Source organism: Triticum aestivum, chromosome 4D, assembly GCF_018294505.1.
Source record: "Triticum aestivum cultivar Chinese Spring chromosome 4D, IWGSC CS RefSeq v2.1, whole genome shotgun sequence".
Lineage (NCBI taxonomy): Eukaryota > Viridiplantae > Streptophyta > Magnoliopsida > Poales > Poaceae > Triticum > Triticum aestivum.
This window is the reverse complement of record NC_057805.1, coordinates 500,986,277-501,000,984: the sequence shown is the minus strand read 5'-3', so window position 1 is coordinate 501,000,984 and position 14,708 is coordinate 500,986,277. Positions and strand designations below refer to the sequence as shown.

Genomic DNA, 14,708 nt, shown 5'->3' with positions numbered 1-14,708 from the left:
CCCCCCCCGAGGTGTATGCTCTAACTTGGCAGGGTTATGTTGCTCATATCGTGCGTATGGTGTCTCGCATTGCTATGTCATTTGATTAGTTTAGACATGCTTTGTGTGAATGCCACCTGTTCAGTGTCTAATTACCATATATGTGAATTATGCATTGCCATCTTGTTGCAAGACATTATATATGTGAATTATACAATGCTATCTTGTTACAAAGGCATTATATATGTGAATTATGCAATGCCATGTTGTTTAGCCAATCATCATGTATGTGAATTATATCATGCTATCATTTTTTGTATTACGTGTTCCATTTGTCGACAACGTGTGTATATTCAACTACTCTTCCTGTGCATCAGCCATTTGAAGCGGTGATGGAAGTATCTGGAGTGAAAACAAGGTATTCAGAGCAGACAATGCTACCTGCTGAAGCAGACATCTTGCTGGTTACAGAGAGCTCCTCAAAGGAGGATTCAGAGACTGATGACCAGTCTTATTTCCCCCCTGAGGTCTATGCTCAAACTTGGCAGGGTTATATTACCCATGTCATGCATGTTGTCTTGCATTGCTTAGTTTTTACATCATATATGGATTGCCATCTGCTTACTTGCTTACTATATAAATCATATATTTGAATTATATCATGCCATCATGTTTACATAGTACATACACATCATCTATCTGAATTATGGCATGGCAACCCATTTAATAAAGACATCATATAGTTATATCATCTCATCCTGTTTAGTGTTTACAGTCATCATATTTTGAATTATGGCATTCTATGAATGTATGTGAATTATGGCATGCCAACCTATTTAATAAACACATTATATAGTTATGTCATGTCATCCTGTTTACATAGTCTCATATTTTGAACTATGTATTTTCATCTTTTTTAGTTAGCCATCATAATGTGAAATTGTGTCATGCTATCCTGTTTAGTTAGCCATCATATATGTGAAATTGTGTCATGCTATCATGTTTGGTTAGACAACATAAATATGAATTATTTCATTCCCTCTTTTATTCCCCACTATCCATTGCACCTGTCTATCATACAATGTCTATACTTTCAATTACTTTTCTTGTTTATCAGCCATTTGAATTGGAGAGCGTGATGGCAGTATCTAAGGGAGTAACAACATGGTCTTCAGAAAAGATAGTGCTACTAGTTGATGCAGATAGAACCATGGTTGTACTTGCCCAAGGACCAGATCCACCACACATAACCCAGACTCTCGCAGATTGTACCCCTACCCAGTTGGACAGAGAACCAGCTACACCCCTTCTAACCCCAACCCCGGCAGATAGTAACCCAGTTCCAGTTGACACAGCACCGTCTCCACTACAGAGCACCCAAACACGAGCAGTTAGTAAGGGAACTGCAGTGCCCAAAGCACGAGGACCACCACTCCGAATCCCAACTCAACGCTTAAAGGAGAAGAAGATTTGTTATCAGGTCAGGTTCTGTAGCTATGGTTCATACCCCTTTGCTATGCATTACTGTATTTACTCATACCAACTATTTTCAAATTTGAAGGATGGAATTGAAACTCCAATGGCGCAACAGGTATGTTTTAACCCTGTTTCTTTAACTGGTTTGCTGTTGTAACCTGCTCTATGTTGATTTCAGTTTCAATTGAATAAACAGTTATGTTCTCATGTCATGCACATTACAAGTGTTGTTATTGCTCTATAGTTACCCACACTTATATTCTGTCTATTCTGCTTTGTCTTGAACAAATATTATTTGAACTGTGTCTCTATCTTGATTTGGCAACAAAAACTAGAATGATATAGACCATAAAGTGACCATGGTACATAGATATATGTTTTGTTTCATGCTGTTATCATGTCCACTTTACTACTGAATTCATTTACCAAAATAAGTTTCATATACAACATGGTAAACATGTGATGTGTCTGCTTGTTTCTCTTTTAGAATGCGGACAAAATATTGGAGAACAGTACCGCGTTATCCAATGGTAAAGGAAGTAATGCAGATAAGGTTCAAGATAGTGAGACATCCCTGTTGGTCTCCAAGAAAGCTGATAAAAACTATCTTGACGACAGTGAGGGAACCCAAAAGTCCTGTCTTGATGTAGTGTTCGAGTTACTGGCCACTACTGCTGGCACAAGCTCTTCGAACTCGCTGCCTGAATCAGTTCGTCTTCTTGAGTCTCAACTTCAAGTTGAAAGACATCGATCAGATGTGCTGCGACAGGAAGCTGAAGGACTGAGGAAGTCCCTGTAGAATTCAGATGCATATTTTCTGGTGCAACAGCAAGCGCTGGAGGATTTAAGCGCCAAACAAGAGAAAGTTAATAATCTTGCTAAGCATCTTGCCAGCATTATGGGTATCCAGTATATTGTTTCTTGAGATCTTCTGAAGTGGTTTCAGTTCTGGATTTGTTTTGCTGCGGCGTTTATTTGTGCTGGTCGCCAACTTTGACAACCAGTGTATATGATATGCTGCTTTGTTCCCTATATTTGCACTGGTGGCGAACTTTGATGCCCAGTGGATGTAATATGTGTAATAGCCGTGATAGCCTAGCGTTAGTTGCTTGCTTATTTATTTCCTTGTTGTCTTGTTTATTTGTTTGCTTGTAGTCATTGCAGTTCTTTTTCCGCGGTTAGCTAGTGGCTGCAATAACCTATTTTTTAAAACTAGGCCACAATAACCATGGGCTAATATTTACTGTAGTGACACTGGGCCTCCTACTGGCCGTAGAAACAGTGGGCCTTCTACGGGCCGTAGAAACAATGGGCCTTCTACAGGCCGTAGAAACAATGGGCCTTCTGCGGGCCGTATCATCAATGGGCCTTATACGGGCCGTATGACCGATTGGCCAAACATGGGCCAAACAGACCGCATTATGGCCGTAAACGGGCTAGAGTTGGAATCGTCCGTTCATGGGCCGACCATAACGGGCCATCGTTAATAGGCCGTATTTGATGACGCTATGAAAACGGCCCAACATATTAACGGACCACAAACGGGCCGACTGTAACCACGGGCTGAATTTGGCCCACAAGCAGAAAATTACAGTAACGGACCGTAAGTAAACGAATGCTGGAAATGAGCCCAAGAATAAATGGGCTCTGAGAAGGCCGAAAGATAACATGGGCTGGAAACGGCCCAACGGAATAACGGGTCGTTAATGGGTATAAAGTGATACACTGTTCATTACGAGCCAGTTTCACCACGGGCCATTAATGGGTGTAAAGTGATACACTGTTCATTACGGGCCAGTTTCACCACGGGCCGTTAATAGGCCAAGAGTTACATAGGGCCTCATATGGGCCGAAAGACGTCATGGGCCATACATGGGCCAGAAGTGAAAATGGGCTGGAATCATATTGGATGGCCCAGATGACGCTACTGGGCCTAATTCGGATAGGGCGTAACAGGCCTTGGGTTAGCAGGCTGTAAATGGGCTATATGCGAATAGGCCGTTAACAGGCTTTCCATGGGCCGGCCCGCCACCTTTTGACCAAGTCAAACGGGCCGGCCTTTTCACAGGAATGGGCCTCTGTTGGGACGTGCCACGTGTTGACGTATCATAGGCGCCTTCTGTCCAATGAGTGGATGACTTCTGTCCCAACAATGAGCCGACACGTGTTTCCTCCAGCCAATGATGATTTTACACGTGGAAAATCCCCATTGGTCGGGGCTGTTAATGGGTTATCGGATCCAAAACCCGATCCGATAGCTTAACGGTGTTCCGTTACGGTGGATGCCACGTGTCGGTCACCCTTGACGAAAGCACTTCTGTGACGCGCGATTTATCGTCATGAAAGTGGACACTTCCGTGATGATAATTTTGGTAATGTCATGGAACACTTCTACGACAGCACAGGTATGACTATCTTGATTCTGTCATAAATTTGTCATGGATGTACATGCATGACAAAAAACGCGACCTACTGTGACAAACACGTATCATCACGGAAGTGTATTTTTTTGTAGTGTTGCTTTGGTGTTATTTTTAGTACGAACTCTAGGATAGATCGAACGGAAAAATAGCTTTGTGTTATTTTAGTACAAACTCTTGAATAGATCAATCGGAAAGAATAGCTTTGAGGTGGTTTCGTACCCTACAAACAATTTCTATCTTTTGTTCTCCGCTAATAGGAACTTGGGAGTGATTCTTTATTGCACTTTGAGGGATAATCATATGATCCAACTATGTTAGCATTGTTGAGAGGTTGCACTAGCAAAAGTACGGACCCTAGGCCTTGTTTTCAAGCATTGCAATACCATTTTTGTGCCCGTTTACTATTTGCTACCTTGCTGTTTTTATTTATTTAAATTATAAAAATATATTTCTATCATCAATATTACACTTTTATCACCATCTCTTCGCCGAACTAGTGCACCTATACAATTTGCCATTGTATTGGGTGTGTTGGGGACACAAGAAATTTCTTGTATTTCGTTGCAGGGTTGTTCGAGAGAGACCATCTTCATCATACACCTCCCACAGATTGATAAACTTTAGGTCATCCACTTGAGGGAAAATTGCTACTGTCCTACAAAACTCTGCGCTTGAAGGCCCAACACGAGTCTACAAGAATAAAGTTGCGTAGTAGACATCATGGCGCGATCCGAAAGGCCGGTGGTGCGGGCGGAGATGGTGGTGCGGGCGGCGCGGATCTGCTGGAGCGGCTTCGGCCAGAGGAGGAGCCGGCCTCGTGGTCGTGCTTCCCCTTCCTGATCCAATGCCAGCCCATGGCGCCGGCGGGAGGTGGGCGAGTGGGGGTGCGGCGGCGCTGGCTAGGGTTTGCTCGCTTGTGTTGGGGCTGGAGAAGGCAGGCCGGCCAGGAAGTGGAAGTTGTGCACTAGCCGGTCCACGGCTTCCACATTAAGAAGGACGACGACCCCTCCGCCCGTGTGAATGACAACCGGGGCCCGCTGCTCGTGCGCATTGAATTTAGGCGGTGGAGGTAGGTGGGCGGCCACCACGCGTCCCGAGGCGGACGACAAGCAATCACGTGCCTGTCCGTTCGACGTCCGTGTAGCCGCAAATCGAGCGCAAGCGCATGTTTGCGCCGAAAATGGGCGGACCGGACGCGAAACGGACAAAATTTACGAACATGGTCACGCGTTGGGCCATGTCGTATATTCGTTTTGGCCTAAACAGACAAACACAGACAGGATGGGATCGTGCGTTGGAGTTGGCCTTATACCAACCAACACGGTATGTCCACTGTGCTAGAGTTGCTTTCATGACAGTGACTTCTCTTCGAGAAAAAGGGGCAATTTCCCAGCATAACACTACGGACAAGATCAAGCAGGAGTTACTGAAGCACAGATTTAAAGGTAAATTTAAACTAAATCCACGACGAGTAATTTGAAATGGAGGGAGTACATCGGGATTTGAAGGTGACAATCACCACCAGATGACAACACTCACTAGCCATTAAGAAAAGGCTAATTACTTTAGCCTGCATGCAAAGGATCCCGACGACGACGCTGTTCTTTCTATCATCACTCCTCCGGATCCCTCGGGGGGCTCATCTTTGCACTACCTAGGAATCAATCAGCAACGCATCTGCATCCCTAATTGGCAACTACTCTTTATCTAATCGAATTCGCATCACGATTCCAATCTATATAAACAAAACCTCCACATTCCCAGCAATGGCGAAGCTAGATTACCCTGACGATATTCATGGCGGCGCCTGGTCTTCGGGGCTCATCCGTGGCGCTACTCCTCGCCGCGACGGTTCTTGGCTCATTTTACCTCAGACTCGCCGTCTCGCAGCAGCAGGGCCAGGGAGAGGAAGCTGCAGGCGAGGAGGAGGAGGCGCAGCGGCAGAGGTACAACTTCCGGTTCGTGCGGCACGCGCGGGACGCGCCGCTGGTGTCCCACTACAACTACATCGTGGTCGGCGGCGGCACGGCGGGCTGCCCGCTGGCGGCCACGCTGTCGGAGCGCTCGCGCGTGCTCCTCCTGGAGCGCGGCGGCTACCCGTACGGCAACCGCAACGTGTCCAGCGAGTACCACTTCGCGGACGCGCTGGCGGACACGTCGCCGCGGTCGCCGGCGCAGCGGTTCGTGTCGGAGGACGGCGTCGTCAACGCCCGCGCGCGCGTGCTGGGCGGCGGGAGCTGCCTCAACGCCGGCTTCTACACGCGCGCCAGCAGCGAGTACGTGCGCGCCGCCGGGTGGGACGCGCGCCTGGTGAACGCGTCGTACCGGTGGGTGGAGCGCGAGCTGGTGTTCCGCCCGGAGGTGCCGCGATGGCAGGGCGCGCTCCGCGAGGGCCTCCTCCAGGCCGGCGTCACCCCGGACAACGGCTACACCGTCGACCACGTCCCCGGCACCAAGATCGGCGGCACCATCTTCGACAGCGCCGGCCGCCGCCACACCGCCGCCGACTTCCTCCGCAGCGCCAACCCCAGGCGCCTCACCGTGTTCCTGCACGCCACCGTGTCGCAGATCCTCTTCCGGCGCAGAGGTACGTACATGCAGCGCACGCACGCACGCCATGCATGTGTACATACAAGTCGTAGTCGATCGGTCTGAAATGTATGCGTGCGTGTGCCGGAATGCTGCAGAGGGGTCGGCGAGCCCCGTGGCGTACGGCGTGGTGTTCACGGACACGATGGGGGTGCAGCACCGCGTGTACCTGCGGGGCGTGGGGAGGAGCGAGGTGATCCTGGCGGCGGGGACGCTGGGGAGCCCGCAGCTGCTGATGCTGAGCGGCGTCGGCCCGCGCGCGCACCTGGAGAAGCACGGCGTCCGCGCCGTCGTGGACCGCCCCATGGTCGGGCAGGGCGTGGCCGACAACCCCATGAACTCGGTGTTCGTCCCGTCCCCCGTCCCCGTCGCGCTCTCGCTGGTCCAGGTCGTCGGCGTCACCCGCTTCGGCAGCTTCATCGAGGGCGTCAGCGGCTCCCAGTTCGGCATCCCCCTCCACTCCCGCCGCCGCGCCCACTCCTTTGGCATGTTCTCCCCCATGGTATTGACTTGACTGACACCACCTCCAAACTAACTCCCAATGTGCAATGGCAATGCCATCGATGCCTTGACGGAGCCCTAGATTAACTATGTGTGCGTGAATGATCACCACCAGACGGGGCAGCTCGGGACGCTGCCGCCGAGGGAGAGGACGGCGGGGGCGATGCGGCGGGCGGCGGAGGTGATGCAGGGGCTGGACCGGCGGGCGTTCCGGGGCGGCTTCATCCTGGAGAAGATCCTAGGGCCGCTCTCCACGGGGCACGTGGAGCTGCGGTCGACGGACCCGCACGCGAACCCGGCGGTGACCTTCAACTACTTCCGGGACCCCAGGGACGTGGAGCGGTGCGTGCGCGGGATCCAGACCATCGAGCGGGTGGTGCGCTCGCGGGCCTTCTCCCGCTTCACCTACGCCAACGCGACCGCCATGGACGCCGCCTTCGACCGCGCCGCGCTGGCCAAGTTCCTCAACTTGCTGCCCCGGCACCCCCGGGACACGCGCCCGCTGCAGCAGTACTGCCGGGACACGGTGATGACCATCTGGCACTACCACGGCGGCTGCCACGTCGGGCCCGTCGTCGACCCGGACTACCGCGTCATCGGCGTCGCCGGCCTCCGCGTCGTCGACAGCTCCACCTTCAAGTACTCCCCCGGCACCAACCCGCAGGCCACCGTCATGATGCTCGGCAGGTCAGACCAACAAGATCCTTTCTTTCTGCTACAACTCTTCTTCCCCTGCATTCGATTTGCCCCGACGAAATTTGTCAAATGTTTGTGTCTACGTTTCCTGGTCATTTGCCTGCCTTTGGATGATGAAATTCGGTCGAACAGGTACATGGGGCTGAAGATTCAGGAGGAGGGATGGAGGCCAGGACCCAGAAATTAAGCATGCATGCATTCGTCCGTTGATTCATTTCAGCCACGGTCACCCACCCAGCCCCAGGCTCCAACCAACCGTTCATGCTTCCTTCGTGCCGTGGACTGCTTGGGAGATTCCATGGGATTTCTTGTTTCTTTCTTCTAGAGATTGTTTTGTGGACTGGTTACATACACATTGTTGTTTGTTACATGTAATGTAACGTTTGCTGGCATAAAATTGCACAACATTTGTGGAACAGAACACTTTGCATCCATCATTTGTGCGATCAAAACACTTTGCATTCATCCCTTTTATACGGCCACTTTGCATTGATCGTTAATGTGTTAATGTTTGATCCAGAAAGAAAGAAATTGCCACTTCATTCCAAGAGTTTACACTTCATAAATCAAAACACAAAAGGTGCATCAAATTTGGAATGCGAATGATCCACGTCCATGTCTGGATGGTCCAGAGCTATATGGCCATATGTCCAGACCAAGAAAGTCATCCAACGATCCCGAACAGATCCAACTATCTGATATCTCCTCGTGGCCTCAAATGGAGGGACAGAGATCCAGTGACTGGCCTCTGGCCAATCACGCCGTAACTGGCGGCCAGCCAACCATTGGATGAAGGATGGGCAGCTCAAATTAATTACTATAGCAGAACATTGTAGTTGGCATTGTCAACAAACCCTGTAGACCGGGTACTGTAGACGACCTCCTTTAGACAGAATCACTGTAGACCGGGTACTATTCATGCAGATCCATCCGTTGATCCTTGATCGAACAGTTTGGAGAAGGGGGCCAGTCACCACAGCAAGTCACTGGATCTCAATCCCAAATGGAGGGAAGAAGCAGTGGAGTCCAAACTGTTTGCCATGTTGGGCCGACAACCGGGCTCCACCTACAAATCCCCCGGGCTCCTCTCTCTCACTCTCCGCCTCACACCTCGTGCCCTAGTTGTGGCGATTCTTGTCTGGGCTATGCCTCGGAATTAGATCTACGGTTTCTCTGCATGTTCAGTGCATTCGATCTTGCGGGTTTAGAGTATGTGTCCTTGCAGGACCAGTCTTTCAAATCTGTTAAGTTTTGTCAGTGTGTCTCAGTGCTTTTGTTAGTTTGATTTTTTGTGGAGCTAGAATCTTTCCTTGGCACTACGGCGAAAATCTTGCGGTTCAACAATCTGTACTTCTAGGGGATCATCCCATCCCAAATTCATTCACAGCTGAAGGTTTCCCATATTTTTAGATGGGCGACTAAAAGGGCTCTCTAAAACCTCTATCGGTAATCATGTTCGTGCAGGTGTACTAGCGGTGGCGTGGTGTCTTTGTTGAAGCCTTGGTAGAATTCCGCCTTCCAAAATTTATTACCATAAAGAAGATGTATGTGAGACATTTCATTGGAATTCTTAGTTTTGGGAGTTACTTCCTACTTTTTTGGATCTTTGATCCAAGCATTGTACACGTAATAGTTGCCACATTTGAAAAAAGTTATAGGTATCCTTAATAAAAAGGTGTTGTGAGCCCACCCAGAAAGACAGCCTATGTGGGCTTGATAAAGGCTACACACTCCCAATTTCTTGCCCACGGGGCTATTTCTCAGAGAACTCCTATTGGATACCCATGTGCGTCCAATAGTCGAGCTTTCGCTAAAGGAGCACGCAAACGGGTCAGCCCATTCGCAGGCGTCTAGCAAATTTATATTTCACGAAAAATAAAATATATGTGCTAGGAGTCGAACTGCTGACCTCACACTGGTTAGCAGTATCGCTTACAAGTCGAGGCGGCGACTGAGGTTTCATAAAACGCTGCGCTAAAGTTAAAATACTTTTTAAAAAAGATTATCAACATTTCTTTGAAAACATGTGACCAATTTTTCTTAAAAAATACGAATAATGTCTGAACATTGTGAACAAAATTTTAAATTTGAAAAAACTTTTTAAACATGAACAATTGTTGAAAAAAGATAAAAAAATATTTTTAAAGTGAAACAAAAATTTCAAATTCTGAACATTTATAATTTAAATATGCTGAATATTTTTATATATACATTGAACACGGGGAACACGAGGGGGCATCCTGATGAAGCATGTGCAGTAGGTGGCAACCACGGGGTTTCTCAGGGCCATGATAGTGATTGAAGCAACAATGTGAAGGTGTGGCATGACGCCCTTGTTGCAAATCCAATGCGGAGAAGCGTTTGCATGATAGACAAAGAACCGAGTCGCTCTCCTCCTTCCTTCCTTCTTGGTGTCGTTGTTGTCGGTGGTTGTCAAATTGTCATAGTGGCGATGGGGCTACTATGTGAGACCTTTTGTGGCGGCGCATGAGTTCATGGGCACTGCAGTTGTGGCCTTGACGATCGAAATGGGCGGTTTCAAGGCGGCGCGTCTTAATATGGTTGTGCCGGATGCGGCTCCCGACCTCCCAGTGGTATGGTCATTAGCGCGTGGTGGCCTCAAGACTAGTGAGCCAAGGGTTGTTTCCATGTCGGAAGCCAGTTAGCGCCATGACATGTGTGAACAGACACTCACGAATAGCATGTATATGTCCGCATTGGCGCCAACAATTAGTCTGCATATTTTTCCGAGTGAAAACTTATGATCTAGCCTCACTGTCTGGATCAAGTAGCATTTTTTTTTGGTGAAAAAGGGAGTTTTATTTAGTTACTGATAGGATTACAATCGATAGCCAGAAGGCTAATCATAGCATCAGGGGCATCCGACAACCACAACTCGGTTCGAAGCATTGATGTACACATGTCGTATATTCGTTGATTCTGTTGGTTAGAAGCTCCAAAATAACCTAAAGTTTGACCTTGTGGTTAGACCTAACAGCGTCCGTATGCCCACGGTAAATTAATTTTTTTGGCGGGTTGTCGTTCAGCACCACATTCAGTGTTTAATTCCAAGTTTGTTTTGCTCGGTGATTTTTTTTTCTCTATGGTCGTAGGTTTGTCATAGAATTTTGGGGATGCTGCAGGTCGTTACATTGGTCTCAGGACACACAAAATTTCGGTGAAAAAGGACATTTTTTGTGGCATGTATAAAAGAGATAAAAAAATGCCTCGTGAATAGATGTAATCAAGCATTGAAACTTGTCTTTCTTACACAAGCCACAAAAATGTCCTTTTTCATCGAAACTTGGTGCGCCCACACATAATGTCTGGATTCACACACGAGATTTTTTTCTTGAAATTTTTTAACTTTTTAAAATGTGTATTTAGACAATGGGTGCATATACACCTATGAGCCAAAGTGAATTTCCCTGGTTTTCTTTCTTAACTTTGTATACCGATTCAATCGGCATTGATAAATGGTATTTTTCAAATAAAGTTGTGGTTTTATGTGTGAATTGCACGAGGAAGACAAATGCCTGTTTTCATACAATGCCGCCGGCTAGGAGGCCAACATCTAGTCTAGTATACTAGTCCCTTCATGCGACGTCGAACCCAGTAGACAATAGTATTTGCTTTATGTTTGCCGTGGCTGCTGCTTTTCTCCCGATCCCGTTGGAGAAAAGAAATCAGCATTCGGACGTCAGTAAAAAATAACAAGAACCTTTGACTTTGGCTTGGAAGTAGACAAGACCGGCATTCTTTATCGTCGTTGATGTTGCTAGTTAACACTGGTTTGGCGCAGCCACGCCTACGACCTGGGCGTGGAAGCAGCCACCATGACGCGCGACGGCGACTGTGTCTTCGTCGCCGACGACCGGTCCCTTTCCGACCCCCGGTCATCCGTGGTAACGGGGCGGCGACGATCAACCTGATCGTGGAACGAGGGCGAATTGATGGGGTGTGCACGCGAATTCATGGGTGTTCCCGTGCTTGGACCCGGGAGGCGGCCTCACTCCCCTGCCGACGGAGACACCTCGCGACCTACCGGATTAAATCCGCCGGGGATGCACCCCGCCGGCAACCAACCAACCGCCAACCAGCTCGCGGCGTCCCCGCTACCTGTAGCTGCTTCCCATGCTGCCTCCATGCGGCGGCACTGCGGCACGTCGTGCCGGCCGCCACGACGTTCTGTGCCACTGCCACTGCCACTGTAGTAGTGTAGTTCACTAGTCTCCATGTATGATCGATCCTTCTTTTCTGCAGCAATGTCTGATCGATCTTGATTGTTCCTCCTCGTGGAATTTCCGGACGGGCTAGGACTCAGCCGGACAAATACAGTGGTACCAAATGGGTAGTCGTCTCAACATACTGTATCATCAAGGCGTCTCCAATACGGACCCCTAAAACGCATGCGCTATTTATCAATAAAATGGTCCGGACTCATCCTTGAATAAGGATATAGAAGTCGGCCATCCAACTTTCTCCCTAAACATTCGCCCATTATTTTTTCTAAGTCCACAACACTCAAAATAATTATAAAAACTAGCATAACTAGACAATACTCCGCGCGTTGCAGTGGGATAGTAGTGTAATAAACAATTTAAAAGAGAGGGGTACACGGTAAGGAAAAAAGAGTAAGAAAATAAAAATAAGATGGTTTGGATTTAATATGTAACTCTGAAATATAGTAGTGAGGATGGCTCTCTCCCCACGCGTTGATGCGGTAACTTTGTTAAAAAATGCGTAAATACTTGACAAAAATAACTAAATCTAATGAAAAGAAAGTGTAAGCTTGAAAATCAATAAAAGAAAGTGTCTAAAAATAGAATAATTTTTTTTGAATTACAGTTAAAAATGTCATTTTGAACAAAAATGTGAAGAATGACTAACATGAATATATGATGTGGCAGCATTACATGCATAGACTAATGCAAAAATAATTGTAATTTATAAGTTAAATGCATAACTCATTTATGTGGACAGATTTTGCATGCCTTAGTGGGAGAGAAGGATTAAATGCATTTCTTAGTGGGACATTGAGGTGGACACTTTGCATGTTAAGAGAATTCGGACCAGCTTCTTAAGAATGTAAGATTCATCCATAAATAAAATGCAAATATCCCTAGTAAAACAATAGTGTAATATAAATTTTACATCCGAGATAAACGGATCTTCAACAAGAGTTTTGAATTCATTGTTTCCAAATTCAACGGTAGTCAAGTCAGAATCCGAACATATCGTCCCGCACACTATGCCTCTTGAGCTTCATCCAACAATGTATGAACGTAAATGGCCTGCCCTCAGTTATGTGGTACAACGCGTCCGGGTTATACAAATCAAGTTGCAACATTGAGCGAATCAATGAATTGATCCAACATGTACAACAACGAAAAGCAAAACTTACGATCTCCATGATTCACGCGCCCGGTGGCCACCTTCTCTCGACTTGTGCAACCGCAGCCAAATACTTCATGACGGAGTTGGAGATGGTGTACCACCGATGAGCTAGCGACTTCACATTGAGTTCATGGATCACGTGTTAAGTCGTAGGACATGAAGTGCTTTTTTGCTCATGAAACATGTCGAGCCCCTTGCCTCGTGCCTACAAAGCCCACAGATACGACCAACCATGCATCGTACAATAACGCATCCTCCATCACCGAGTCCCTTGCCATCGTGCCTACTCTAGGAAACAACGAGAAGGTAGAAAAACCTCAATGACATTTTACCAAACACCTGTCGGATGTGGTGTCCGCCATGGACGACGTTGATAGGGGGCGGTGGGTACCTCGCCGCGGACAGATCCGAGGTCGACGGCGGCGTAGTCCAAAGATGGCAGTAGGCACGTGGGTGGGGGTTGCGGACGTCCAACAATGCTTGGGTGTCGGCAGAAGAGGTACAATGGCGGCTGATGTCTACTACACAACTTATTCTTGTAGACTCGTGTTGGGCCTCCAAGTGCAGAGTTTTGTAGGGCAGTAGTAATTTTTCCTCAAGTGGATGACCTAAGTTTTATCAATCTGTGGGAGGCATAGGATGAAGATGGCAAATTGTATAGGTGCACTTATTCGGCGAAGAGATGGTGATACAAGTATAGTAATATAGTATGGATAGTAGATATATGTTTTTTGTTATCTGAAAATATAAAAACAGTAAGGTAGCAAGTAACAAAAGTGAGCACAAATCGTATTGGAATGCTTGAAAACAAGGCTTATGGTTCATACTCTCACTAGTGCAATCTCTCAACAGTGTTATCATAATTGAATCATATAACAATCCCTCAACGTGCGACAAAGAATCACTCTAAAGTTCTTATCTAGCAGAAAACATAAGACGAAATTGTTGTAGGGTACGAAACCACCTCAAAGTTATCTTTTCCGATCAATCTATTGAGCCATCCCTATGAATGTCACAAACAGCCTAGAGTTCGTACTAAAATAACACCATATGATACGCATCAACCAACTCTAATGTCACTGATGCCTGCTTGAACTACGTCGGTATTTCCCTAAAGAGGAAGGGATGATGCAGCATAGCGACGGTAGGTATTTCCCTCAGTGATGAGACCAAGGTTATCGAACCAGTAGGAGAACCACGCAACACTACATGAACGGCACATGCACACAAATAACAAATACTCGCAACCCGACGTATTAAAGGGGTTGTCAATCCCTTTCGGGTAATGGCGCCAGAAATTGGCGAGTTAACGGGCGAGAGTTGTAAATATTGATAGATCGAACACCAAATAAAATAAAGTGCAGCAAGGTATTTTTGTATTTTTGGTTTAATAGATCTAAAAATAAAAGCAAAGGAAAATAGATCGCAAAGGCAAATATAATAAAGAAGAGACCCGGGGGCCGTAGGTTTCATCAGTGGCTTCTCTCGAGAAAAATAGCAAACTGTGGGTGAACAAATTACTGTTGGGCAATTGATAGAACTTCAAATAATCATGACGATATCCAGGCAATGATCATTATATAGGCATCACATCCAAGATTAGTAGACCGACTCCTGCCTGCATCTACTACTATTACTCCACACATC

General features: G+C 47.2%; 1 protein-coding gene across 1 annotated transcript; it reads left to right on the top strand.

Annotated features, from left to right (window-relative positions):
- Positions 1–5,628: 5,628 nt before the first annotated feature.
- LOC123100600 (protein HOTHEAD) lies at positions 5,629–8,080 on the top strand. The gene is made up of 4 exons (XM_044522502.1): positions 5,629–6,465; positions 6,566–6,969; positions 7,084–7,655; positions 7,797–8,080. The coding sequence occupies exons 1-4, from the start codon at positions 5,676–5,678 to the stop codon at positions 7,849–7,851; spliced, it is 1,821 nt and encodes a 606-aa protein (XP_044378437.1). The 5' UTR covers positions 5,629–5,675; the 3' UTR covers positions 7,852–8,080.
- Positions 8,081–14,708: the final 6,628 nt, after the last annotated feature.

Coding starts and splice junctions, on each gene's coding strand:
- LOC123100600 (XM_044522502.1), top strand. CDS start 5,676: ATGGCGGCGCCTGGTCTTCGGGGCTCATCCGTGGCGCTACTCCTCGCC. Junction 6,466..6,565: donor GATCCTCTTCCGGCGCAGAG/GTACGTACATGC, acceptor GGAATGCTGCAG/AGGGGTCGGCGAGCCCCGTG. Junction 6,970..7,083: donor TTGGCATGTTCTCCCCCATG/GTATTGACTTGA, acceptor GATCACCACCAG/ACGGGGCAGCTCGGGACGCT.